This window comes from Bombina bombina, chromosome 7 (genome assembly GCF_027579735.1).
Source record: "Bombina bombina isolate aBomBom1 chromosome 7, aBomBom1.pri, whole genome shotgun sequence".
NCBI classification, from domain to species: domain Eukaryota; kingdom Metazoa; phylum Chordata; class Amphibia; order Anura; family Bombinatoridae; genus Bombina; species Bombina bombina.
Window position 1 is genome coordinate 388,568,123 of NC_069505.1, and position 27,305 is coordinate 388,595,427.

Genomic DNA, 27,305 nt, shown 5'->3' on the forward strand with positions numbered 1-27,305 from the left:
TTGCAAAAGTTCTGCTATATAGTACTGCAGACACGTGCACACTCCTGAGCTTACCTTCCTGCTTTTCTTCAAAGGATAACCAGAAAACAAAGAACATTTGATAATAGAAGTAAAGTGGAAAGTTTCTTATGATTGAATGTTCTATCTCCTGGGTTTTATGACTCTCTTTAATGTCCCTTTAACCAGCTTTTTCTTGCAGTTGTTTTCACACTTGTTGCAGACAATTATTGACAGCTGTGATTGCTTGTGCATGGTGGTAAATCTCACTTATCCTTGTGTCTCTATCCCTAGGTGCCGGTGGAGTTCTGCAGGTACATCGTGGGTAGTATTCTCTGCGAAGGGGATGAAAAACCACTTCCTGATCATGTCCGCATCTTCCGCAAACATGGATATAAGTTCTGCGCTTTGCCAGAAGTGAGCCACGCAGTCATGGCCACCTTCCCGTACACAACACCCTTCTCCATACAGCTTGCAACAACCCGTGTGCATCCAGCGTTGGAGCGTTACGTCAAGGTGAAACTAGGACAAAAATGTTTTGAAATCAGAACCAGTTTAAAGGGATATGAAATTGCCACATTCCTGGCAAGGGATCAAGGGTAGAATCTATTGGGGTGTCAGGGGTGAACATTAATAGAATCTATCTATAGCTAAGTGAGGTGCCCAATATGTGAGATCTCGCACAACAAAATCAGCCACCAGCAACACGCAAAATCAATTACTTAGGAAAAGTGCTTCCAAAATAAGTTATGTAAAATATGTGCATGTATGTTTTAGTATGGAAAAGGAAAATATGTGCATGTATGTTTTATATGGTAAAGGAAAATATGTGCATGTATGTTTTAGTATGGAAAAGGAAAATATGTGCATGTATGTTTTAGTATGGAAAAGGAAAATATGTGCATGTATGTTTTAGTATGGAAAAGGAAAATATGTGCATGTATGTTTTAGTATCGAAAAGGAAAATATGTGCATGTATGTTTTATATGGTAAAGTAAAATATGTGCATGTGTGTTTTATATGGTAAAGTAAAATATGTGCACGTGTGTTTTATATGGTAAGGTAAAATATGTGCATGTGTGTTTTATATGGTAAAGTAAAATATGTGCATGTATGTTTTATATGGTAAAATAAAATATGTGCATGTGTGTTTTATATGGTAAAATAAAATATGTGCATGTGTGTTTTATATGGTAAAGTAAAATATGTGCATGTGTGTTTTATATGGTAAAGTAAAATATGTGCATGTGTGTTTTATATGGTAAAGTAAAATATGTGCATGTGTGTTTTATTATGGTAAAGTAAAATATGTGCATGTATGTTTTATATGGTAAAGGTAAATATGTGCATGTATGTTTTATATGGTAAAGGAAAATATGTGCATGTATGTTTTATATGGTAAAGTAAATATGTGCATGTATGTTTTAGTATGGTAAAGGAAAATATGTGCATGTATGTTTTAGTATGGTAAAGGAAAATATGTGCATGTATGTTTTATATGGTAAAGTAAATATGTGCATGTATGTTTTATGTGGTAAAGTAAAAGGAAAGGAGTCTCCAAGGGCTTACTGTGAGGTATATAAAGGGGCATGAAACCCCACATTTTTCTTTCAGGATTCAGATAGAGCATGCAATTTGATAGCACTTTCTAATTTACTTCTATTATCACATTTTAATCTTTCTATTGGCATCTTTTGTTGAAAAGCAGGGATGTAAGCTCAGGAGTGTGCACGTGTATTGTGGACTATATGACTGAAGTTTTGCTAGATTTGTATCTATTTGCACTAGATAGCAGCACTATTTCCTGTCATGTAGTGCGCCAGATGCCTACTTAGGTATAACTTCAGCACAGAATATAATGGGAACAGAGCAATTTTGATAATAGAAGTAAACTGGAAACAAAAGACAATTTTGGGGTTTCATATCTCTTCAAGGCCGCTCTAGAGGTGTGGTCTATATTTTTCACTTACACCTCAGCCCAGCATACAGAATTCAGGGACTCCTTTGTTAAAGGGCCATGATACCCAAATGTTGAAACACTTGAAAGTGATGAAGCATAGCTGTAAAAAGCTGACTAGAAAATATCTCCTGAACATCTCTATGTAAAAAAGAAAGATATTTTACCTCAAAAATACCTCAGTAGCCACATCCCATTGTAAAGGATTTCTAAGCAGCAAATCAGTATGTCTGTCCCGGGACAGCTAAGGGAGCGAGCTTACGTGCACACTCATCTTATTTCCCTATTCAGTTTAAGGAGGTTTACTATGAAATCTCATGAGATTACAGTAAAAGAGTTCATGACCTCAGCACTGCTGATGCTGATTGGCTGCTGTTCATTTCTTAATTTTTTTTATTTTTTTTTTACCTGCAGCTGAGCAACAGCTGAGTATAACTTTTTACACAGAACTTACTCTGCTGAGCTGAGGAAATTGTGAGGTAAAATATCTTCCTTTTTTACATAGAGATGCTCAGGTGATATTTTCCTGTCAGCTTTTTACAGTTATACTGCATCAGTTTCAAGTGATTTAGCATATGAGTATTATGTCCCTTTAAGTATTTTGTCTCACTGACATGTATCACTATTTTTATGTTGATGAGGTATCTAGTTTTGTTTTGTTTTTTATTTGCATGTATTAGAGTGGACTGTTTTTATAAAGAGTTTATTCTGTAAGGTTTGGAAGGCATTTTTGTGATACCAGTATCCTTCACAGTGGAACATTTCCTATACGCTGAGAAGTGAACCGTTACAAGATAGAGGTAGTTCCTTTTGATTATAATTAAGCTTAAAGGGACATAATACTCATATGCTAAATCACATGAAAGTGATGCAGCATAGCTGTAAAAAGCTGAAATGAAAATATCACTTGAACTCTATGTAAAAAAGGAAGATATTTTACCTCAACATTTCTTCATCTCACAATAGTAAGTGCTTTGTGAACAGTTATACTTTTAGCTACAGTCAGCTGCGTCTTGGGGGAAAAAAAATCAGCCTCATCAGTGCTGAGGTCACACTTTACTGTGATCTAATGAGATTTCACTGAAGTCTTACAAAATTTCATATTAAACTTCTTTAAACTAAGAAGGGAAATAACATGACTGTGCCTGCATATGCCAGATGAACACTTCCTTGCAAGTCTCAGGACTAGCATTCTGATTGGCTGCTAGGGTTTGCCACCTCGGCCATGTTTTCCTGGACACTTGAGTTACACATACCCACTGATGATAGTGCAGTTTTTTTAAATGCTCACTATAGCCAACACATTTGTTTTTAAATTGTAATTGCCACTGATGCCAAAGCCATTTTTGTTTTTATATATGCAGTAGATATGCGCATTTGTGCACTTTGGGTTCCGAACAAATGCAAAAAAAGGGGGCTGCAAGCCTCATTCAGCTCCTTTCAAAGCTGGATATAATCTTGTGAAAGTGCAACACACTGAGATCTGGATTTGCCCAAAGCGTAGTGTGCTGCACTTTCACAAGATCAAATCCGGGCTCCAAAAAGAACTGAATGAAGCTTGCAGCCGCCTTTTTCCGCATTTGTTAGCAGCAAAAGTCCAATGTCCTTATTTTGATACCATTAACTTTATTATCGTTATCCTCACTACTGCCAGTGCATTTTCTTTGTTTTTGCTTCTTTATTTTTTCTTTTTAATGGACTGCGATGCACCCTAACAAAAAATACCTGAGCAATAGATTTTTTGGGCCGGTTTCTAGATTTTGAACATATTTGTCATTCACTGATCTAATTTGCTTTATTTTCTTGGTATCTTTTGATAAAAAGCATACCTAGGTAGGTTCAGTAGAAGAAATGCATTGCTGGGAGCTGCTGATTGGTAACCGACACTATATTAATATACTTTTTACCTCTGTGATTACCTTTGTATCTAAGCATCTGCAGACCACCCCCTTATCTCAGTTCTTTTGACAGACTTGCATTTTAGCCAATCAGTGCTGACTCATTAATAACTCCACAGGAGTGAGCACAATGTTATAGGGGCAGTCAACTCCAAAATGTTATTGTTTAAAAATATAGATAATCCCTTTATTACCCATTCCCCAATTTTCCATAAGGTGTCAGGGTTCTTATATAAAACATTTCTTTAAACAGCCCCTGGAAACAGCCCTGACATATGTATTTTTCATATGTGTCCCTTTTTAAAGTGGCAATATGGTCACCCCTATGCATAACCAACATGGTTGTATTAAAGGGACAGTAAACCTCAAAATAATGTTATATAATTATGCACATAGTGCAGAATTATATAACATTATATTAGCCTTATCTTTATAAAACATAATATTCCCTTTGATTTTTTTTAAAACATTGACAGTTTTTCAGACCCTCTCTCTGTGCTCTTCTGAGCGGGTCTGTTTTTATTACACAGCGCATCGGGCCAGCTGTATAGTCACAGCCCGGCCCGACCGCGCCATTATACACAGTGCAAGCTCGCTCCTGCTGTCAGACAGAGGAGGAGCGAGCTGTGAGTATAAAGGCGCTGTCGGGCCGGGCTGTGACTATACAGCTGTCCCGATGCGCTGTGTAAAAAAAAACAGACCCGCTCAGAAGAGCACAGAGAGCGGGTCTGAAAAACTGTCATTGTTTTAAAAAAATCAAAGGGAATATTATGTTTTATAAAGATAAGGCTAATATAATGTTATATAATTCTGCACTATGTCTGTAATGGCTTAGAAACCAGGCAGAAATTTAGAGGTTTAAATGTTATAAAGTATATTATATAACAATGTTGGTTGTAAAAAGCTGGGGAATGGGTAGTAAAGGCGTTATCTGTCTTTATAAACAACAATAATTTTGGTGTTGACTGTCCCTTTAACTATATGACTCACGTAAACTAGCAATGTCTAACTGTAAAAAAAAAGTCAAAATGCACTGAGATAAGAGGCGACCATCAACAGCATAGAAATTAGCATTTGAGCTTACCTAGGTTTAGCTTTCCACAAAGAATACCAAGAGAACAAAGCAAATTTGATGATAAAAGTGAATTGGAAAGTTGTTTCAAATTGCATGCCCTATCTGAATCATGAAAGTTTAATTTTGACTAGACTGTTCCTTTAAGCTTAGAGCGAGTATTGGGAAATCGTTTTAAAAAAAGTGTATCAGTGTTAATACATTAGCACAACAGTCCCCCAACACATCTTTTGTTGCATCTTATGTTCTGAGTTTTACAAACTAGTAGAGGCTTTTACTGTATTAATTTCTTGCTTTCAGAGCTTAGCGACAATGAACATAGATTTGTCTCTCATCTCCTGCCTTTCACTTCCACAACCTGTAAGCGAGACAGAAAACATCATCCATCTGTATTGCTCCTCTTCAGTAGAGGGTTAAAAAAATGTTCACTTTGTAAATATCTAATTCTTGTACGGAAATTAAGGACAACTTATAATGGTGCATAAGTGTAGAGGATAATCACTTTCCTTTGCTAGTACTAATTTAGGTCTTTTAAATAGACAGTGTTCTTAGTTTATTTGAAGGGCCATGAAACCCAAATGTTGAAACACTTGAAAATGATGCAGCATAGCTGTAAAAAGCAGACTAGAAATATCACCTTAACATCTCTATGTAAAAAATAAAGATATTTTACCTTTAAAATTTCCTTAGTATTCACACCCCATTGTAAAGGAGAAATCAGTGTGCCTCTTCCGGGACCTGAAAGGGAGCGTGCCTCATGCACACTCGTGTTATTTCCCTATTCAGTTTAAGGAGGTTTACTATGAAATCTCATGACATCACAGTTCATGACCTCAGCACTGCTGATGCTGATTGGCTGCTGTTCATTTTTTCCTTTTTTTTTTTTTTTTTTTTAACCTGCAGCTGAGCAGTAACTGAAAGATAACTTTTTACACAGAACTTACTCTGGTGAGCTGAGGAAATAGGGAGGTAAATTATCTTCCTTTTTTACATAGAGATGTTCAGGTGATATTTTCCTGTCAGCTTTTTTTTTTTGTTTTTTTAGTTTTCAAAGAGCTTTATTGAGAATTAATCAAGTCAATACAAACATATATGCTTAAAGTGAAGGTAAAGTTGACTTGATTTCAATATCTTATTATAATTGTTGCCCTAATTGAATAGTAGTTTCATTCATCACTTTTTTTAATTATTAGTCTAAACTGACTTTTCGCTGTTTATACTTACTTTTTTTTTGCTTTGTAAATTCAACCCGTCCTTTTTTATTTATTTTTTTCTGTCAGGTCACGTTTTTGAAGCAGCCTATTGAAATTCTGGCCGTTAGGCGGTCGTCAATCTACGTCATCCGCCTCCTGGATGATCTGCGCACGCGTTCAGAAATATTTTCTTGGCTTGCAAGACAAGCGCGCTCCCATTAAGCGCATGCGTATTGATATTATTGAATAGCCGGCATAATACATTTGTTTCTATCTATGGCACCAATCCTGACGGGCACCACATTTTATTGAAAGTTAGTAACAATGTTATTATCATTATTTTAATTAGATTAAGCAATGATTTTTGAAAAGTAGTCGCCGCTATGCGCATGCGCAGGTAACTTAGATCCTCGTGAACGCACTTTGTAGACAAGTATAGAGCGGGTGAGACCGCTCTATACGTCACTCACTCTAAAATAAGGAAGTATCTGTTAGGAGGAGTCAGGTTCGTAATGGAAGATAAATATAAAACAAGTTTTTTTATATAAATAGATAATGTATTGGGGGAAAAGTTAGTGATCTATTTATTTACACTATGACTAATACAATAGTGTTTACAAATAGGTAAAACTTTACCTTCACTTTAAGAGCAAGGGTTTTGTTATACAGTAGAAATACACATATGGTCATTTGCGTATCAAAACAAAAGGAAAAACAAGAAAGAGACTAAATTTGTGAGGGGGGCGTAATTCGCCCCTAGCATACACATTGATGTACCGCACATACCCAAAATGTACATACATAAACAATGCAGAAACATGCAGGTGATGTACACTAGTATAAGGTGGAGGGGAGTTTCCTGTCAGCTTTTTACAGTTGCGCTGCATCACTTTCTCCAACATTGGTGTGTCCGGTCCACGGCGTCATCCTTACTTGTGGGATATTCTCTTCCCCAACAGGAAATGGCAAAGAGTCCCAGCAAAGCTGGCCATATAGTTCCTCCTAGGCTCCGCCCACCCCAGTCATTCTCTTTGCCGTTGCACAGGCAACATCTCCACGGAGATGGTTAAGAGTTTTTTGGTGTTTTAATGTAGTTTTTATTCTTCTATCAAGTGTTTGTTATTTTAAAATAGTGCTGGTATGTACTATTTACTCTGAAACAGAAAAGGATGAAGATTTCTGTTTGTAAGAGGAAGATGATTTTAGCAGACAGTAACTAAAATCGATTGCTGTTTCCACATAGGACTGTTGAGATGAAGTAACTTCAGTTGGGGGAAACAGTTAGCAGACTTTTCTGCTTAAGGTATGACTAGCCATATTTCTAACAAGACTGAGTAATGCTGGAAGGCTGTCATTTCCCCTCATGGGGACCGGTAAGCCATTTTCTTAGTCAAACATAAAAGAATAAAGGGCTTAAAAAGGGCTAAATCGATTGCTTTATTGGGGCATATTATTCAGATTCTAGCTAACAATTGGCATTTATAATCTTGGGGAACGTTTAAAAAACGGCAGGCACTGTGTTGGACACCTTTTTTAGTCTGGGGGCCTTTCTAGTTATAGACTGAGCCTCATTTTCGCGCCATTACTGCGCAGTTGTTTTTGGAGAGCAGGGCATGCAGATGCATGTGTGAGGATCTAAGAATCACTAAAAAAGCTTCTAGAAGGCGTGATTTGGTATCGTATTCCCCTCTGGGCTTGGTTGGGTCTCAGCAAATAGTATTGGTGTGCAATACTTTTAATGCTTTAAGACACTGTGGTGAAATTTTGGTAATTTTTGAACAATTCCTTCATACTTTTTCACATATTCAGTAATAAAGTGTTTTCAGTTTGAAATTTAAAGAGACAGTAACGGTTTTATTTTAAAACGTTTTTTGTGCTTTGTTGACAAGTTTAAGCCTGTTTAACATGTCTGTACCTTCAGATAAGCTATGTTCTATATGTATGAAAGCCAATGTGTCTCCCCATTTAAATTTATGTGATAATTGTGCCATAGCGTCCAAACAAAGTAAGGACAGTAATGCCACAGATAATGATATTGCCCAAGATGATTCCTCAAATGAGGTGAGTAAACATGATACTACATCATCCCCTACTGTGTCTACACCAGTTTTGCCCATACAGGAGGCCCCTAGTACATCTAGTGCGCCAATACTTATTACCATGCAACAATTAACGGCTGTAATGGATAACTCCATAGCAAATCTTTTATCCAAAATGCCTACTTATCAGAGAAAGCGCGATTGCTCTGTTTTAATTACTGAAGAGCAAGAGGGCGCTGATGATAATTGTTCTGACATACCCTCACACCAATCTGAAGGGGCCATGAGGGAGGTTTTGTCTGATGGAGAAATCTCAGATTCAGGAAAAATTTCTCATCAAGCTGAACCTGATGTTGTGACATTTAAATTTAAATTAGAACATCTCCGCGCACTGCTTAAGGAGGTGTTATCTTAAAAAGATGTTTGTACAGCAAGGTTACCTTCTACAACCAATTTCTTGCATTGTTCCTGTCACTACGGCAGCGTGTTTCTGGTTCGAGGAACTAGAAAAGTCGCTCAGTAGAGAAACTCCATATGAGGAGGTTATGGACAGAGTTCACGCACTTAAATTGGCTAACTCTTTTGTTTTAGATGCCGCTTTGCAATTAGCTAGATTAGCGGCGAAAAATTCAGGGTTTGCTATCGTGGCGCGCAGAGCGCTTTGGCTAAAGTCTTGGTCAGCGGATGTGTCTTCCAAGACAAAATTGCTTAACATCCCTTTCAAAGGTAAAACATTATTTGGACCAGAATTGAAAGAGATTATTTCAGACATCACTGGGGGAAAGGGCCACGCCCTCCCACAGGATAGGTCTTTTAAGGCTAAAAATAAGCCTAATTTTCGTCCCTTTCGCAGAAACGGACCAGCCTCTAATTCTGCATCCTCTAAGCAAGAGGGTAATGCCTCACAACCCAAACCAGCCTGGAAACCAATGCAAGGCTGGAACAAGGGTAAGCAGGCCAAGAAGCCTACCACTGCTACCAAAACAGCATGAAGGGATAGCCCCCGATCCGGGACCGGATCTAGTGGGGGGCAGACTCTCTCTCTTTGCTCAGGCTTGGGCAAGAGATGTTCAGGATCCTTGGGCGCTAGAAATAGTTTCTCAAGGTTATCTCCTGGAATTCAAGGAACTACCCCCAAGGGGAAGGTTCCACAGGTCTCACTTATCCTCAAACCAAATAAAGAGACAGGCATTCTTACATTGTGTAGAAGACCTGTTAAAGATGGGAGTGATACATCCAGTTCCAATAAGAGAACAAGGAATGGGATTTTATTCCAATCTGTTCGTAGTTCCCAAAAAAGAGGGAACATTCAGACCAATTTTGGATTTGAAGATCCTAAACAAATTTCTCAGGGTACCATCGTTCAAAATGGAAACTATTCGAACGATCCTACCCACCATCCAGGAAAGTCAATTTATGACTACCGTGGATTTAAAGGATGCGTACCTACATATTCCTATCCACAAGGAACATCATCAGTTCCTAAGGTTCGCTTTTCTGGACAAGCATTACCAGTTTGTGGCACTTCCATTCGGATTAGCCACTGCTCCAAGGATTTTCACAAAGGTACTAGGGTCCCTTCTAGCGGTTCTAAGACCAAGGGGCATTGCAGTAGTACCTTACTTGGACGACATCCTAATACAAGCGTCGTCCCTGTCAAAAGCAAAGGCTCATACGGACATCGTCCTAGCCTTTCTCAGATCTCACGGATGGAATGTGAACAAAGAAAAAAGTTCTCTGTCCCCGTCGACAAGAGTTCCCTTCTTGGGAACAATAATAGATTCCTTAGAAATGAGGATTTTTCTGACAGAGGTCAGAAAATCAAAACTTCTAAGCTCTTGTCAAGTACTTCATTCTGTTCCTCGTCCTTCCATAGCGCAGTGCATGGAGGTAATAGGATTGATGGTTGCAACAATGGACATAGTTCCTTTTGCACGAATTCATCTAAGACCATTACAACTGTGCATGCTCAAACAGTGGAATGGGGATTATACAGACTTGTCTCCGATGATTCAAGTAGATCAAAAGACCAGAGATTCACTCCGTTGGTGGCTGACCCTGGACAATCTGTCCCAGGGAATGAGCTTCCGCAGACCAGAGTGGGTCATTGTCACGACCGACGCCAGTCTAGTGGGCTGGGGCGCGGTCTGGGAATCCCTGAAAGCTCAGGGTCTATGGTCTCGGGAAGAGTCTCTTCTCCCGATAAACATTCTGGAACTGAGAGCGATATTCAATGCTCTCAGAGCTTGGCCTCAACTAGCAAAGGCCAAATTCATAAGGTTCCAATCAGACAACATGACGACCGTTGCATATATCAATCATCAGGGGGGAACAAGGAGTTCCCTGGCGATGAAAGAAGTGACCAAAATAATTCAATGGGCGGAGGATCACTCCTGCCACTTGTCTGTGATCCACATCCCAGGAGTGGAAAATTGGGAAGCGGATTTTCTGAGTCGTCAGACATTCCATCCGGGGGAGTGGGAACTCCATCCGGAAATCTTTGCCCAAATAACTCAATTATGGGGCATTCCAGACATGGATCTGATGGCGTCTCGTCAGAACTTCAAGGTTCCTTGCTACGGGTCCAGATCCAGGGATCCCAAGGCGACCCTAGTAGATGCACTAGTAGCACCTTGGACCTTCAACCTAGCTTATGTATTCCCACCGTTTCCTCTCATCCCCAGGCTGGTAGCCAGGATCAATCAGGAGAGGGCCTCGGTGATCTTGATAGCTCCTGCGTGGCCACGCAGGACTTGGTATGCAGACCTGGTGAATATGTCATCGGCTCCACCATGGAAGCTACCTTTGAGACAGGACCTTCTTGTTCAGGGTCCATTCGAACATCCGAATCTGGTTTCCCTCCAACTGACGGCTTGGAGATTGAACGCTTGATTTTATCAAAGCGTGGGTTTTCAGATTCTGTAATAGATACTCTGATTCAGGCTAGAAAGCCTGTAACTAGAAAAATTTACCATAAAATATGGAAAAAATATATCTGTTGGTGTGAATCCAGAGGATTCCCATGGAACAAGATAAAAATTCCTAAGATTCTATCCTTTCTACAAGAAGGTTTGGAGAAAGGATTATCTGCAAGTTCTCTAAAGGGACAGATCTCTGCTTTATCTGTCTTACTGCACAAAAGACTGGCAGCTGTGCCAGATGTTCAAGCATTTGTTCAGGCTCTGGTTAGGATCAAGCCTGTTTACAGACCTTTGACTCCTCCCTGGAGTCTAAATCTAGTTCTTTCAGTTCTTCAAGGGGTTCCGTTTGAACCTTTACATTCCATAGATATTAAGTTACTATCTTGGAAAGTTTTGTTTTTGGTTGCTATTTCTTCTGCTAGAAGAGTTTCAGAGTTATCTGCTCTGCAGTGTTCTCCGCCCTATCTGGTGTTCCATGCAGATAAGGTGGTTTTGCGTACTAAGCCTGGTTTTCTTCCGAAAGTTGTTTCTAACAAAAATATTAACCAGGAGATAGTTGTACCTTCTTTGTGTCCGAATCCAGTTTCAAAGAAGGAACGTTTGTTACACAATTTGGACGTTGTCCGTGCTCTAAAGTTCTATTTAGAGGCTACTAAAGATTTCAGACAAACATCTTCCTTGTTTGTTGTTTATTCTGGTAAAAGGAGAGGTCAAAAAGCGACTGCTACCTCTCTTTCCTTTTGGCTTAAAAGCATTATCCGATTGGCTTATGAGACTGCCGGACGGCAGCCTCCTGAAAGAATCACAGCTCACTCCACTAGGGCTGTGGCTTCCACATGGGCCTTCAAGAACGAGGCTTCTGTTGACCAGATATGTAAGGCAGCGACTTGGTCTTCACTGCACACTTTTGCCAAATTTTACAAATTTGATACTTTTGCTTCTTCGGAGGCTATTTTTGGGAGAAAGGTTTTGCAAGCTGTGGTGCCTTCCGTTTAGGTAACCTGATTTGCTCCCTCCCTTCATCCGTGTCCTAAAGCTTTGGTATTGGTTCCCACAAGTAAGGATGACGCCGTGGACCGGACACACCAATGTTGGAGAAAACAGAATTTATGCTTACCTGATAAATTACTTTCTCCAACGGTGTGTCCAGTCCACGGCCCGCCATGGTTTTTTAATCAGGTCTGATGAATTATTTTCTCTAACTACAGTCACCACGGTACCATATGGTTTCTCCTATATATATTTCCTCCTGTCCGTCGGTCGAATGACTGGGGTGGGCGGAGCCTAGGAGGGACTATATGGCCAGCTTTGCTGGGACTCTTTGCCATTTCCTGTTGCGGAAGAGAATATCCCACAAGTAAGGATGACGCCGTGGACCGGACACACCGTTGGAGAAAGTAATTTATCAGGTAAGCATAAATTCTGTTTTTATATATTAGCATATAAATATAATGTCCCTTTAAGGGACATGAAACTCAAAAATGTTCTTTCATGATTCAGATAGAACAAACAATTTTAAACAACTTTCCAATTTAGTGGTATTATTTAATTTGCTTCATTCTCTTGGTATCCTTTGTTTAATGCACTACTGAGAGCTAGCTGAAAGCCAATGACTAGCGGCATATATGTGCAGCCACCAATCAGCAGCTTCTGAGCCTACCTAGGTATACTTTGTAACAAAGTGTACAAAGAAAATGCAACAAATTAGACAATAGAAATAAATTGGAAAGTTTTATTTAAAATTGCATGCTCTATTTGAATCATGAAAAAATGTGGGTTCCCTTTAAGGAACATAAAACCTTGTAATCACAACTTTTTTTGTCGTCTTACAGTAAATTAACATAGCAGCAATGTGTGAAAATATTCTGAATACATTTATGGACACTTGTTAAGCTCATCTTAAAGGGACAGTCTACACTAAAATTGTTATTGTTTAAAAAGATAAATAACGCCTTTACTACCCATTCCCCAGCTTTTCACATCCAACATTGTTATATTAATATACTTTATAACCTCTAAACCTCTAAATTTCTGCCTGTTTCTAAGCCACTACAGACAGTCTCTTAATCACATGATTTTTTTTATTTGCTTTTCACAACAGGAGACTGCTACTTCATGTGGGTCATATAGATAACGTGTTATTTAAGAGTTAGCACAACACAGTACTAAATGCAAGTCAATAGGTAATAAATAAAAGTCATGTGATCAGGGGGCTGTCAGAAGATGCTTAGATACAAGGTAATCACAGAGGTAAAAAGTATATTAATATAACTGTTGGTTATACAAAACTGGGGAATGGGTAATAAAGGGATTATCTATCTTTTTAAACAATAACAATTCTATTGTAGACTGTCCCTTTAAAGGGACATGAAACCAAAAAATTGTATTACATGATTCAGATAGAACATACAATTTTAAACAATTTTCCAATTTACTTTTATTATCTAATTAGCTTCATTCTCTCGATATCCTCTGTCGAAAAGAAAACCTACAGTAGGTAATGCTCAGGACCCGGGAGCTAGCTGCTGATTGGTAGCTGCACATGTATGCCTCTTGCCATTGGCTTACAGATGAGTTTAACAAGCTCAAAGTAGGGCATTTCTGCTTCTTCAATTAAGGATACCAAGAGAATGATGCTAAATTGATAATAGAAGTAAATTGGAAAGTTGCTTAAAATTGTATGTTCTATCTGAATCACGGCAGAACATGCTTGGGTTTCATGTCCCTTTAAAGAAGAGGCACCTCGGCAGCCTATATTCAAAAGTCATTGAGACTTATTATGTCAATCTTTTCTAGTTGAGCACTAATGGACGTTCCTGCCATTAAGAAATATAGCTAGGTAGGCTCGAGCAGCAGTGCACTACTGGGAGTTAGCTGCTGATTGGTGGCTGCACATATATTTCTCTTATTATTGGCTCATCTGATGTGTTCAGCTAGCTCCCAGTAGTGCATTGCTGCTTCTTCAACAAAGGATACCAAAAGTTAAGAAATAAATTAAAAAGTTTTTTTATAGTATGCTCTATCTCAATCATGAAAGAAATATTTGGGGTTTTGATATCTCATACAGCAAAAGGGGTTTTGTAAATGTGTGTATTGTTAAATATTCACGCCTGTTGTGTCATGTTAACCCCTTAATGATCACAGCACTTTTCCATTTTCTGTCCGTTTGGGACCAAAGCTATTTTTACATTTTTGAGGTGTTTGTGTTTAGCTGTAATTTTCCTCTTACTCATTTACTGTACCCACACATATTATATACCGTTTTTCTCGCCATTAAATGGACTTTCTAAAGATACCATTATTTTCATCATATCTTATAATTTACTATAAAAAAAATATAAAATATGAGGAAAAAATGGAAAAAAACACACTTTTTCTAACTTTGACCACCAAAATCTGTTACACATCTACAACCACCAAAAAACACCCATGCTAAATAGTTTCTAAATTTTGTCCTGATTTTAGAAATACCCAATGTTTACATGGTCTTTGCTTTTTTTGTAAACTATAGGGCCATAAATACAAGTAGCACTTTGCTATTTCCAAACCATTTCTTTTCAAAATTAGCGCTAGTTACATTAGAACACTAATATCTTTCAGGAATCTCTGAATAGCCATTGACATGTATATATTTTTTTTTAGTAGACAACCCAAAGTATTGATCTAGGCCCATTTTGGTATATTTCATGCCACCATTTCACCGCCAAATGCGATCAAATACAAAAAATCGTTCACTTTTCACAATTTTTTTCACAAACTTTTGGTTTCTAACTTAAATTATTTACAAACAGCTTGTGCAATTATGGCATAAATGGTTGTTAATTCTTCTCTGAGATCCCCTTTGTTCAGAAATAGCAGACATATATGACTTTGGCGTTGCTTTTTGGTAATTAGAAGGCCGCTAAATGCCACTGCGCACCACACGTGTATTATGCCCAGCAGTGAAGGGGTTAATTAGGGAGCATGTAGGGAGCTTTTTGGGGTAGTTTTAGCTTTAGTGTAGTGTAGTAGACAACCGCAAATATTGATCTAGGCCAATTTTGGTATATTTCATGCCACCATTTCACCGCCAAATGCGATCAAATTAAAAAAAAAACGTTAATTTTTTCTCAATTTTAGGTTTCTCACTGAAATTATTTACAAACAGCTTGTGCAATTATGGCACAAATGGTTGTAAATGCTTCTCTGGGATCCCCTTTGTTCAGAAATAGCAGACATATATGGCTTTGGCATTGCTTTTTGGTAATTAGAAGGCCTCTAAATGCCGCTGCGCATCACACGTGTATTATGGCTAGCAGTGAAGGGGTTAATTATGTAGCTTGTAGGGAGCTTGCAGGGTTAATTTTAGCTTTAGTGTAGAGCTCAGCCTCCCACCTGAAACATCAGACCCCCTGATCCCTCCCAAACAGCTCTCTTCCCTCCCCCACCCCACAATTGTCCCTGCCATCTTAAGTACTGGCAGAAACTCTGCCAGTACTAAAATAAAAGGTATTTGGCCCTTTTTTAAAAATAAAAAAAAGCATATTTACATATGCTGATGTGTAGGATCCCCCCTTAGACCCCAACCTCACTGATCCCCCACCAAACAGCTCTCTAACCCTTCCCCTCTGCTCTTAATGGGCGCCATCTTGGGTACTGGCAGCTGTCTGCCAGTACCCAGTTTTGTAAAAAAATGTGCCTTTTTTTTTTTAAATGCCCTTTTCTGTAGTGTAGCTTCCCCCCCCACACCAAGACCAACCCCCAACCCCTTCCAGGTCCCTTAGATTACATTTTTAATAGTTACATTTATTATTTTTTTTTTAGCTTTTAACTTTTTTTTTTCTGTAGTGTAGCGGTTCCCACCCGCTCCCGTGCGCGCCCCCGTAGATCCCGCCCCCGATCCCGCCCCCCTCCACTTCACACAGAGCACCGATGGCCGCCCACCCGCCTCCCACGTAAGCTCCCACCCACCAACGATACCGGCCATCGATGTCCGGTGCAGAGAGGGCCACAGAGTGGCTCTCTCTGCATCGGATGGCCAAGGGGGGTTATTGCAGGATGCCTTCATATCGAGGCATCACTGCAATAACCGGAAAGCAGCTGGAAGCGAGCAGGATCGCTTCCAGCTGCTTTCCAGACCAAGGACGTACGCCACACGTCCTCGGTCATTAAGTGTATTTTTTTTGAGGACGTGTGGCGTACGTCCTTGGTCGTTAAGGGGTTAAAGGGACACTGAACCCAAATTTTTTCTTTCGTGATTCAGATAGAGCATGACATTTTAAGCAACTTTCTTATTTACTCCTATTATCAATTTTTCTTCATTCACTTGCTATCTTTATTTGAAAAAGAAGGCATCGAAGCTTTTTTTTTTTTGGTTCAGAACTATGGAGAGCACTTTTTTTATTGGTGGATTAATTTATCCACCAATCAGAAAGAACAGCCCAGGTTGTTCACCAACAATGGGCCGGCATCTAAACTTACATTCTTGCATTTCAAATAAAGATACCAAGAGAATGAAGAAAATTTAATAATAGGAGTTAATTAGAAAGTTGCTTAAAATGTCATGCTCTATCTGAATCACGAAAGAAAACATTTGGGTTCATTGTCCCTTTAATGTAAGGTTGCTGGATAGAACTGATTTTTCCTCTACAGTCTTGCTGATGCAAACCGCTTACTGTGGGCGCTCCAGGGCGTTTTTGAGGTAGGGTCAGTAATTTTTACCTAAATCACATCTCAGCTTGCGGGATTTAGAAACACGCTTGCCCCTGTGAAGTATCTTGTCTGGTGATTATGGGGCCCATTTATCAAGCTGCGAAAGAAGCTTCACGACTCCAGCATTTCAGGCTCGTGTGAATGAGTTAAAGGGACAGTCTACTCCAGAATTTTTATTGTTTAAAAATATAGATAATCCCTTTATTTCCCATTCCCCAGTTTTGCGTAACCAACAGTGTTATACTTTTTCCCCTTGTGATTACCTTGTATCTAAGCCTCTGCAGACTGCCCCCTTATTTCAGGTCTTTTGACAAACTTGCATTGTAGCCAATCAGTGCTGACTCATAAATACCTCCACGGGGAGCACAATGTTATCTCCATGGCACACATGAGCTAATGCCATCTTGCTGTGAAAAACTGTCAAATGCATTCAGATAAGAGGCGGCCTTCAGGGCTTAAAATTAGGATATGAGCCTACCCAGGTTTAGCTTTCAGCTAAGAATACCAAGTGAACAAAGCAAATTTGATGATAAAAGTAAATTGGAAAGTTGTTCAAAATTATATGCCCTATATTAATTATGAAAGTTTCATTTTGATTAGACTGTCCCTTAAGATCGCTGCTACTAAACCTCTCTGCCAACTAAAATGTGGCTGAGTGAAATCACCCAGATGCGATTGGGATGATTGATAGCCCCTGCTCGCGTGCAATTGGATGCGCATTAGCAGGGGGCTGCATTAGACATGCAGCAGCTTGTGCAATGTTAAATGTGGTCAACGTTTGCTGTCTGCTCGTAGCGAGGCCATGCAGTAGCAAACAGTGTCTGTCTGTCCATTAATAAATGGGGCCCTACATCTATTTGTCATTGTACATATTAAACTGGACTATTTTATAGAGGATTTTCTTTTTCCGTTTTGTGATGCCAGTGTCCTTGACGGTAGAACTCATGCCATGCAGCGGTTCCGAGATACAAGCAGTTCCAATGGGGTTAGGGGCTAGTAAGAATCTTTATGAATTTCTGAGTCGCCCAGTTGCAAAGAGTTTTTTTCATTGAGATTTTAGATTCATGTACAAATTTAAGTGTTCTCCACAGAATGTTTTGGCAGCTCGGTGGCATTATGAAGTGGCTGGGTGGCAGCAGTGTAACATTTCCAATACTATACCTTTTATAAATGCCCAGAGGCAGAACTTTTTTCACTTTCTGCGACGAGAGTTTTTTAGTGAAAATTTTTCTGCAGGTCATTTTTAAATACAATTCAATTTTAAATTAGGCAGTTACACTAAAGCACCAGTTCACCTGCAATGTGTTGGTTAAAGGGACACTGAACCCAATTTTTTTCTTTCATGATTCAGATAGAGCATGCAATTTTAAGCAACTTTCTAATTTACTCCTATTATCAATTTTTCTTTGTTCTCTTGCTAGCTTTATTTGAAAAAGAAGGCATCTAAGCTTTTTTTTTGGTTCAGAACTGTGGACAGAATTTTTTTTATTGGTGGATGAATTTATCCACCAATCAGCAAGAACAACCCAGGTTGTTCACCAAAAATCGGCCGGCATCTAAACTTAAATTCTTGCATTTCAAATAAAGATACCAAGAAAATGAAGTAAAATTGATAATAGGAGTAAATTAGAAAGTTGCTTAAAATTGCATGCTGTATCTAAATCACGAATGAAAAATTTTAGGTTTAGTGTCCCTTTGACTAAAAAATAAAACCACGATTCGATATATATAGGAGCGCCACAGAGGGCTAAGGTATATCACAGGACTAATCTAGATCAAATAATTCCAAGAAAACAAACTTGTAAATCTAAGTCCAACAAATATCTGTTAAAATTCCTTTTAATCACTTTGGGTTATATACAATTAAACCCATCACATGTGTTCCATTACAATACAATCTAAAATGCAATGCAAATACAATCAAAAATAGAGAGTACAAAATACAATAAAAATTTATGGGATCTCGAAGTTCTGTCTTTTATATAGTATAAAAACTGAGCTTATAGCTACAAGTCCGGATTTAGACTACTATCAGTCAGCTATGTAATACTGAAGAAGCTTAGAGCTGATGGTGTGAAGTTAAACTAGAAATATTTAAGATTCGAGTAGGGATCCGGGTAACAGCTACCCAATCACAGATTACACTTGCGCAAGTTGAATTAGGGTCACAAATATCCAGTAGTGGAAGTTATAAACAAGTGATGACAGGAAGTATACGATCTAATTTGTGCTCAATATAATATAATCAAATTACAATCCAATTTGTTAAAAATAATAAAATCCTAAACAATTGCACTCCAAACCCACAAGTTACAGAATTTGAAAATTAAAAATGAAAATAAATATAAAATCTGAGTAAAAACTGTGATCCAAAGATAAAGTGACTTTGTGAAAAAAAAAAAAAAATATACAAATTGTGCAAACAAATGATGTGTTATATATAAACCAAATCCAACCTAGCTAGAACAATACCGGTATGTTCTGAACAAATTAAACTAAAATCATCTTAACCTTAGTGGGAGATTTACAAACTTCTTTGTAAAAAATGTACAAACAAATGCAAATAATCCCTAATATAAAAAGTGAATATATGTGCGTGGATCCTTAACTCCCTCAAAAAATACTGGCAATCTCCTAATCGAATAATATCCTAGAGAATCAGATGTAAACAATGAGTCAAATACAGAAATACTAAATTGGAAAAATAAGGAGTATAAAATAAAAATAAAAATAAAAAATAAAGTCTGAATGGTCCTGTGAACAGAGTCCTATTATGGATTTAAAAGTCAGTTAAAAATCCAATTCCTGGTGTCCCTCGATAGGGTCCAATGTAGCTGATGATCCTAACTTTTTAGGGATCCCAGTCGTGATCAATACAAACAATACCCGTCTCAAACTGCCGGCAGCTCTGCTGTGTGGCCTGTACTTTGTTAGAAAGTTCTGTAATCTGTGAATCCAAACTTCTAAGTTCTGTTTCACTCACACTGGGAAACTGTTCCTGATCTGCAAAATAAATTTTTTGTTTGCCATAAACCTTCTCTTTGATCTTCCCTTGCTGAGCCAGTAATTCCACTGCCTTCACCACAGCCGTTTTTCCAAGTCCATGGTCTCGCTGCAGATTTCCAAAAACATCCTGAGTGCTATAGGGTCTGTTTTGATCATTTAGATATTTTAAAATGATGCCCCCAGCCATTTTAAAATATCTAAATGATCAAAACAGACCCTATAGCACTCAGGATGTTTTTGGAAATCTGCAGCGAGACCATGGACTTGGAAAAACGGCTGTGGTGAAGGCAGTGGAATTACTGGCTCAGCAAGGGAAGATCAAAGAGAAGGTTTATGGCAAACAAAAAATTTATTTTGCAGATCAGGAACAGTTTCCCAGTGTGAGTGAAACAGAACTTAGAAGTTTGGATTCACAGATTACAGAACTTTCTAACAAAGTACAGGCCACACAGCAGAGCTGCCGGCAGTTTGAGACGGGTATTGTTTGTATTGATCACGACTGGGATCCCTAAAAAGTTAGGATCATCAGCTACATTGGACCCTATCGAGGGACACCAGGAATTGGATTTTTAACTGACTTTTAAATCCATAATAGGACTCTGTTCACAGGACCATTCAGACTTTATTTTTTATTTTTATTTTTATTTTATACTCCTTATTTTTCCAATTTAGTATTTCTGTATTTGACTCATTGTTTACATCTGATTCTCTAGGATATTATTCGATTAGGAGATTGCCAGTATTTTTTGAGGGAGTTAAGGATCCACGCACATATATTCACTTTTTATATTAGGGATTATTTGCATTTGTTTGTACATTTTTTACAAAGAAGTTTGTAAATCTCCCACTAAGGTTAAGATGATTTTAGTTTAATTTGTTCAGAACATACCGGTATTGTTCTAGCTAGGTTGGATTTGGTTTATATATAACACATCATTTGTTTGCACAATTTGTATATTTTTTTTTTTTTTTCACAAAGTCACTTTATCTTTGGATCACAGTTTTTACTCAGATTTTATATTTATTTTCATTTTTAATTTTCGAATTCTGTAACTTGTGGGTTTGGAGTGCAATTGTTTAGGATTTTATTATTTTTAACAAATTGGATTGTAATTTGATTATATTATATTGAGCACAAATTAGATCGTATACTTCCTGTCATCACTTGTTTATAACTTCCACTACTGGATATTTGTGACCCTAATTCAACTTGCGCAAGTGTAATCTGTGATTGGGTAGCTGTTACCCGGATCCCTACTCGAATCTTAAATATTTCTAGTTTAACTTCACACCATCAGCTCTAAGCTTCTTCAGTATTACATAGCTGACTGATAGTAGTCTAAATCCGGACTTGTAGCTATAAGCTCAGTTTTTATACTATATAAAAGACAGAACTTCGAGATCCCATAAATTTTTATTGTATTTTGTACTCTCTATTTTTGATTGTATTTGCATTGCATTTTAGATTGTATTGTAATGGAACACATGTGATGGGTTTAATTGTATATAACCCAAAGTGATTAAAAGGAATTTTAACAGATATTTGTTGGACTTAGATTTACAAGTTTGTTTTCTTGGAATTATTTGATCTAGATTAGTCCTGTGATATACCTTAGCCCTCTGTGGCGCTCCTATATATATCGAATCGTTGTTACTTCATTTTAGATCTGATAGGGGATCTTCCTTATAGTGTAGCAGGTATATTTTTACCAAAGGCGCTGGAAACTTCATTTCTGTTGCTAAAAAATAAAACCATTTTTAACGTTTTAAAATATAGGGCAGTCGTTGAAAATTGCATTGCAAATTAGCTGCAGGCAATAAAACAAAATTGTAAAACGTTTCTTGAATAAATTTGGTTCCTTTTCTATTGGTCTAACATAATAATGTAGTAATAAAAAAGGTGCAATGCTCATAAGTACGTCTTACATTCAGAACAAACAGCTTTGCAGACTGGGAAAGGCTAGGGGAGGTTTTGAAAAAAAATCTCTGAGAGCCATTTAATAATCAATGTACTGCTGCTTAGTGGCGCTACTGCATATTTGACTGTTAACTTCAAACAGCACTTTGCTCTGGATGCACTGTGTTATGGGAAATTTACACAGTGCAGCCAGAGCACAGCTCTGTTTGAAGTGAACTGTCTGATGTGGAGCAGAGCTGCGAAGTTAAAGCGCTAACAGTTCCTACATGTGTTCTGTTCTTTCTGCAGATTTGCTGCATTTTCTGCGATATCTCAGATCACTGTCGGCTAGATTACGAGTTCGGCGTTTGCTTTAAAAAGCAGCGTTATGGGGTCCTAACGCTGCTTTTTAACGCCCGCTGGTATTAAGAGTCTGGCAGGTACAGGTGTACCGCTAACTTTTTTTCTGCGACTTATCCATACCGCAAATCCCCTTACGTCAATTGTGTATCCTATCTTTTTAATGGGATTTGCCTAACGCTGGTATTACGAGTCTTGGAAGAAGTGAGCGGTACAGCCTCTACCTCCAAGACTCCTACTGCATATAAAAGTCAGTAGTTAAGAGTTTTATGGCCTAACGCCGGAACATAAAGCTCTTAACTACAGTGCTAAAAAGTACACTAACACCCATAAACTACCTATTAACCCCTAAACCGAGGCCCCCCCACATCGCAAACACTATAATAAAATTATTTAACCCCTAATCTGCCAACCGGACATCGCCGCCACCTACATTATAGCTATGAACCCCTAATCTGCTGCCCCTAACATCGCAGACACCTACATTATATTTATTAACCCCTAATCTGCCCCCCCCCCAATGTCGCCGCCACCTAACTACACTTATTAACCCCTAATCTGCCGACCGGACATCGCTGCCACTATAATAAATGTATTAACCCCTAAACCACCGCACTCTCGCCTCGCAAACACTAGTTAAATTTGATTAACCCCTAATCTGCCCCCCCAACGTCGCCGACACCTACCTACAATTATTAACCCCTAATCTGCCGCCCCCAACGTCGCCGCTACTGTAATAAATGTATTAACCCCTAAACCTAAGTCTAACCCTAACACCCCCCTAACTTAAATCTATTTTTAATAAATCTAAATAAAATTACTATAATTAAATAAATTATTCCTATTTAAAACTAAATACTTACCTGTAAAATAAACCCTAATATAGTTACAATATAACTAATAATTACATTGTAGCTATTTTAGGATTTGTATTTATTTTAACTAGGTACAATAGTTATTAAATAGTTAATAACTATTTAATAGCTACCTAGTTAAAATAATTACAAAATTACTTGTAAATTAAATCTTAACCTAAATTACAAATACAACAACACTACACTATCAATAAATAACTACAATTATCTAAAATACAATTAAATAAACTAAACTATATTACAAAAAAAAACAAACACTAAATTACAAAAAATAAAAAAAATATTACAAGAAGTTTAACCTAATTACTCCTAATCTAATCCCCCTAATAAAATAAAAAAGCCCCCCAAAATAATAAAATTCCCTATCCTAAACTAAATTACAAATAGCCCTTAAAATGGCCTTTTGCTGGGCATTGCCCCAAAGTAATCAGCTCTTTTACCTGTAAAAAAAAAAGCAATACAATACCCCCCCAACATTACAACCCACCACCCACACACCCCTACTCTAAAACCCACCCGATCCCCCCTTAAAAAAAACTAACACTACCCCATTGAAGATCACCCTACCTTGAGCCGTCTTCACCCAGCCGGGCACCGATGGGGCAGAAGAGGACATCCAGACCAGCAGACATCTTCATCCAGGCGGCATCTTCTATCTTTATCCTTCCGGAGCGGAGCCATCTTCTATCCAGCTGACGCGGAGCCATCCTCTTCAGTCGAAGTCCTAACGAAGAATGAAGGTTCCTTTAAATGACGTCATCCAAGATGGCGTCCCTCGAATTCCGATTGGCTGATAGGATTCTATGAGCCAATCGGAATTAAGGTAGGAAAAATCTGATTGGTTGATTTAATCAGCCAATCGGATTGAAGTTCAATCCGATTGGCTGATTGGATCAGCCAATAGAATTGACCTCACATTCTATTGGCTGATTCAATCAGCCAATCGGATTGAACTTCAATCTGATTGGCTGATTAAATCAACCAATCAGATTTTTTTCCTACCTTAATTCCGATTGGCTGATAGAATCCTATCAGCCAATCGGAATTCGAGGGACGCCATCTTCGATGATGTAATTTAAAGGAACCTTCATTCTTCGTTAGGACTTCGATTGAAGAGGATGGCTCCGCGTCGGCTGGATAGAAGATGGCTCCGCTCCGGAAGGATGAAGATAGAAGATGCCGCCTGGATGAAGATGTCTGCCGGTCCGGATGTCCTCTTCTGCCCCATCGGTGCCTGGCTGGGTGAAGACGGCTCAAGGTAGGGTGATCTTCAATGGGGTAGTGTTAGGTTTTTTTAAGGGGGGATCAGGTGGGTTTTAGAGTAGGGGTGTGTGGGTGGTGGGTTGTAATGTTGGAGGGGGTATTGTATTTCTTTTTTTTACAGGTAAAAGAGCCGATTACTTTGGGGCAATGCCCAGCAAAAAGCCCTTTTAAGGGCTGGTAAAAGAGCTGATTACTTTGGGGCAATGCCCCGCAAAAGGCCCTTTTAAGGGCTATTTGTAATTTAGTTTAGGATAGGGAATTTTATTATTTTGGGGGGCTTTTTTATTTTATTAGGGGGATTAGATTAGGTGTAATTAGATTAAACTTCTTGTAATATTTTTTTATTTTTTGTAATTTAGTGTTTGTTTTTGTAATATAGTTTAGTTTATTTAATTGTATTTTATTTTAGATAATTGTAGTTAATTTATTTAATTAATTTATTGATAGTGTAGTGTTAGGTGTATTTGTAACTTAGGTTAGGATTTATTTTACAGGTAATTTTGTAATTATTTTAACTAGGTAGTTATTAAATAGTTATTAACTATTTAATAACTATTGTACCTAGTTAAAATAAATACAAAGTTGCCTGTAAAATTAATATAAACCCTAAAATAGCTACAATGTAATTATTAGTAATATTGTAGCTATATTAGGGTTTATTTTACAGGTAAGTATTTAGTTTTAAATAGGAATAATTTATTTAATTATAGTAATTTTATTTAGATTTATTAAAAATAGATTTAATTTAGGGGGGTTAGACTTAGGGTTAGACTTAGGTTTAGGGGTTAATACATTTATTATAGTAGCTGCAACGTTGGGGTCGGCAGATTGGGGTTAATAATTGTAGGTAGGTGTCGGCGACGTTGGGGGGGCAGATTAGGGGTAAATCAAATTTAACTAGTGTTTGCGAGGCGGGAGTGCAGCGGTTTAGGGGTTAATACATTTATTATAGTGACGGTGATGTCCGGTCGGCAAATTAGGGGTTAATAATTGTAGGTAGGTGGCGGCGACATTGGGGGGGCAGATTAGGGGTTAATAACTATAATGTAGGTGTCGGCGATGTTGGGGGCAGCAGATTAGGGGTTCATAGCTATAATGTAGGTTGCGGCGGTGTCCGGAGCGGCAGATTAGGGGTTAATAATAAAATGCAGGTGTCAGCGATAGCGGGGGCGGCAGATTAGGGGTTAATAAGTTTAAGATTAGGGGTGTTTAGACTCGGGGTTCATGTTAGGGTGTTAGGTGTAGACTTAGAAAGTGTTTCCCCATAAGAAACAATGGGGCTGCGTTAGGAGCTGAACGCTGCTTTTTTGCAGGTGTTAGGGTTTTTTTTAGCCAGCTCAGCCCCATTGTATCCTATGGGGAAATCGTGCACGAGCACGTTTAGCCAGCTCACCGCTGACTTAAGCAACGCTGGTATTGAGGTGAGATGTGGAGCTAAATTTGTTCAACGCTCACTTTTCTGAGGCTAACGCCGGCTTGCAGAAAACTCGTAATACCAGCTTGATTAAAGTAAGCGCTGGAAAAAAAAGGCTCGTTAGCAACGCAAGTTTTTACTGAGAAAACTCGTTATCTAGCCGTTAGTGTTTTGCCTTGGGGTATAAATGTTACTGATTTTCTTTGTTTTCGTGGTATCTTTTGTTGAAAAGCAGGAACATAAGTTCAGGATAGGGGGCATGTGTCTGGAGCACTATATGGCAGCAGTTTTGCTAGAGTGTTATCCTGCCATGTAGAGCTCCAGACACCTACCTATAGGTATCTCTTCAACAAAGAATATCACAGGAACAAAGCAAATTTGATAATAGAAGTAAACTTTTCTTCTATTATATACTCTGGAAATACTAGAATTTTAAAAATTAAATTACAGGAAAAGCAGGATAAAAAAATGAAAGTACAAAGGCCTTTTAAAATATTTTCAAAGGACCAGAGTGGTCACCTAGAAACCTATTTGTGATATATACTTGTATTAGCACAAATCGTCACCTCTGCGGGAGCATATATACATATGCTGTGTGTGCTCTGTGCACATAGAAACCTATTTGTGACATATACTTGTATTAGCACAAATCGTCACCTCTGCAGGAGCATATATACATATGCTGTGCGTGCTCTGTGCACATAGAAACCTATTTGTGATATATACTTGTATTAGCACAAATCGTCACCTCTGCGGGAGCATATATACATATGCTGTGTGTGCTCTGTGCACCTAGAAACCTATTTGTGATATATACTTGTATTAGCACAAATCGTCACCTCTGCGGGAGCATATATACATATGCTGTGTGTGCTCTGTGCACCTAGAAACCTATTTGTGATATATACTTGTATTAGCACAAATCGTCACCTCTGCGGGAGCATATATACATATGCTGTGCGTGCTCTGTGCACATAGAGACCTATTTGTGATATATACTTGTATTAGCACAAATCCTCACCTCTGCGGGAGCATATATACATATGCTGTGTGTGCTCTGTGCACCTAGAAACCTATTTGTGATATATACTTGTATTAGCACAAATCGTCACCTCTGCGGGAGCATATATACATATGCTGTGCGTGCTCTGTGCACATAGAAACCTATTTGTGATATATACTTGTATTAGCACAAATCGTCACCTCTGCGGGAGCATATATACATATGCTGTGTGTGCTCTGTGCACCTAGAAACCTATTTGTGATATATACTTGTATTAGCACAAATCGTCACCTCTGCGGGAGCATATATACATATGCTGTGCGTGCTCTGTGCACATAGAAACCTATTTGTGATATATACTTGTATTAGCACAAATCCTCACCTCTGCGGGAGCATATATACATATGCTGTGTGTGCTCTGTGCACATAGAAACCTATTTGTGATATATACTTGTATTAGCACAAATCGTCACCTCTGCGGGAGCATATATACATATGCTGTGCGTGCTCTGTGCACATAGAAACCTATTTGTGATATATACTTGTATTAGCACAAATCGTCACCTCTGCGGGAGCATATATACATATGCTGTGCGTGCTCTGTGCACCTAGAAACCTATTTGTGATATATACTTGTATTAGCACAAATCGTCACCTCTGCGGGAGCATATATACATATGCTGTGCGTGCTCTGTGCACATAGAAACCTATTTGTGATA

General features: G+C 38.3%; 1 protein-coding gene across 1 annotated transcript in view; it reads left to right on the plus strand.

The window, feature by feature from the left end:
* TEX264 (testis expressed 264, ER-phagy receptor) overlaps positions 1-27,305 on the plus strand; it is a 128,093-nt gene that overhangs the window by 21,697 nt on the left and 79,091 nt on the right. Inside the window, exon 2 of the mRNA XM_053721117.1 lies at positions 292-513. Coding sequence (XP_053577092.1) covers positions 292-513 — 222 coding nt within the window. The remainder of the gene's footprint in view (positions 1-291; positions 514-27,305) is intronic.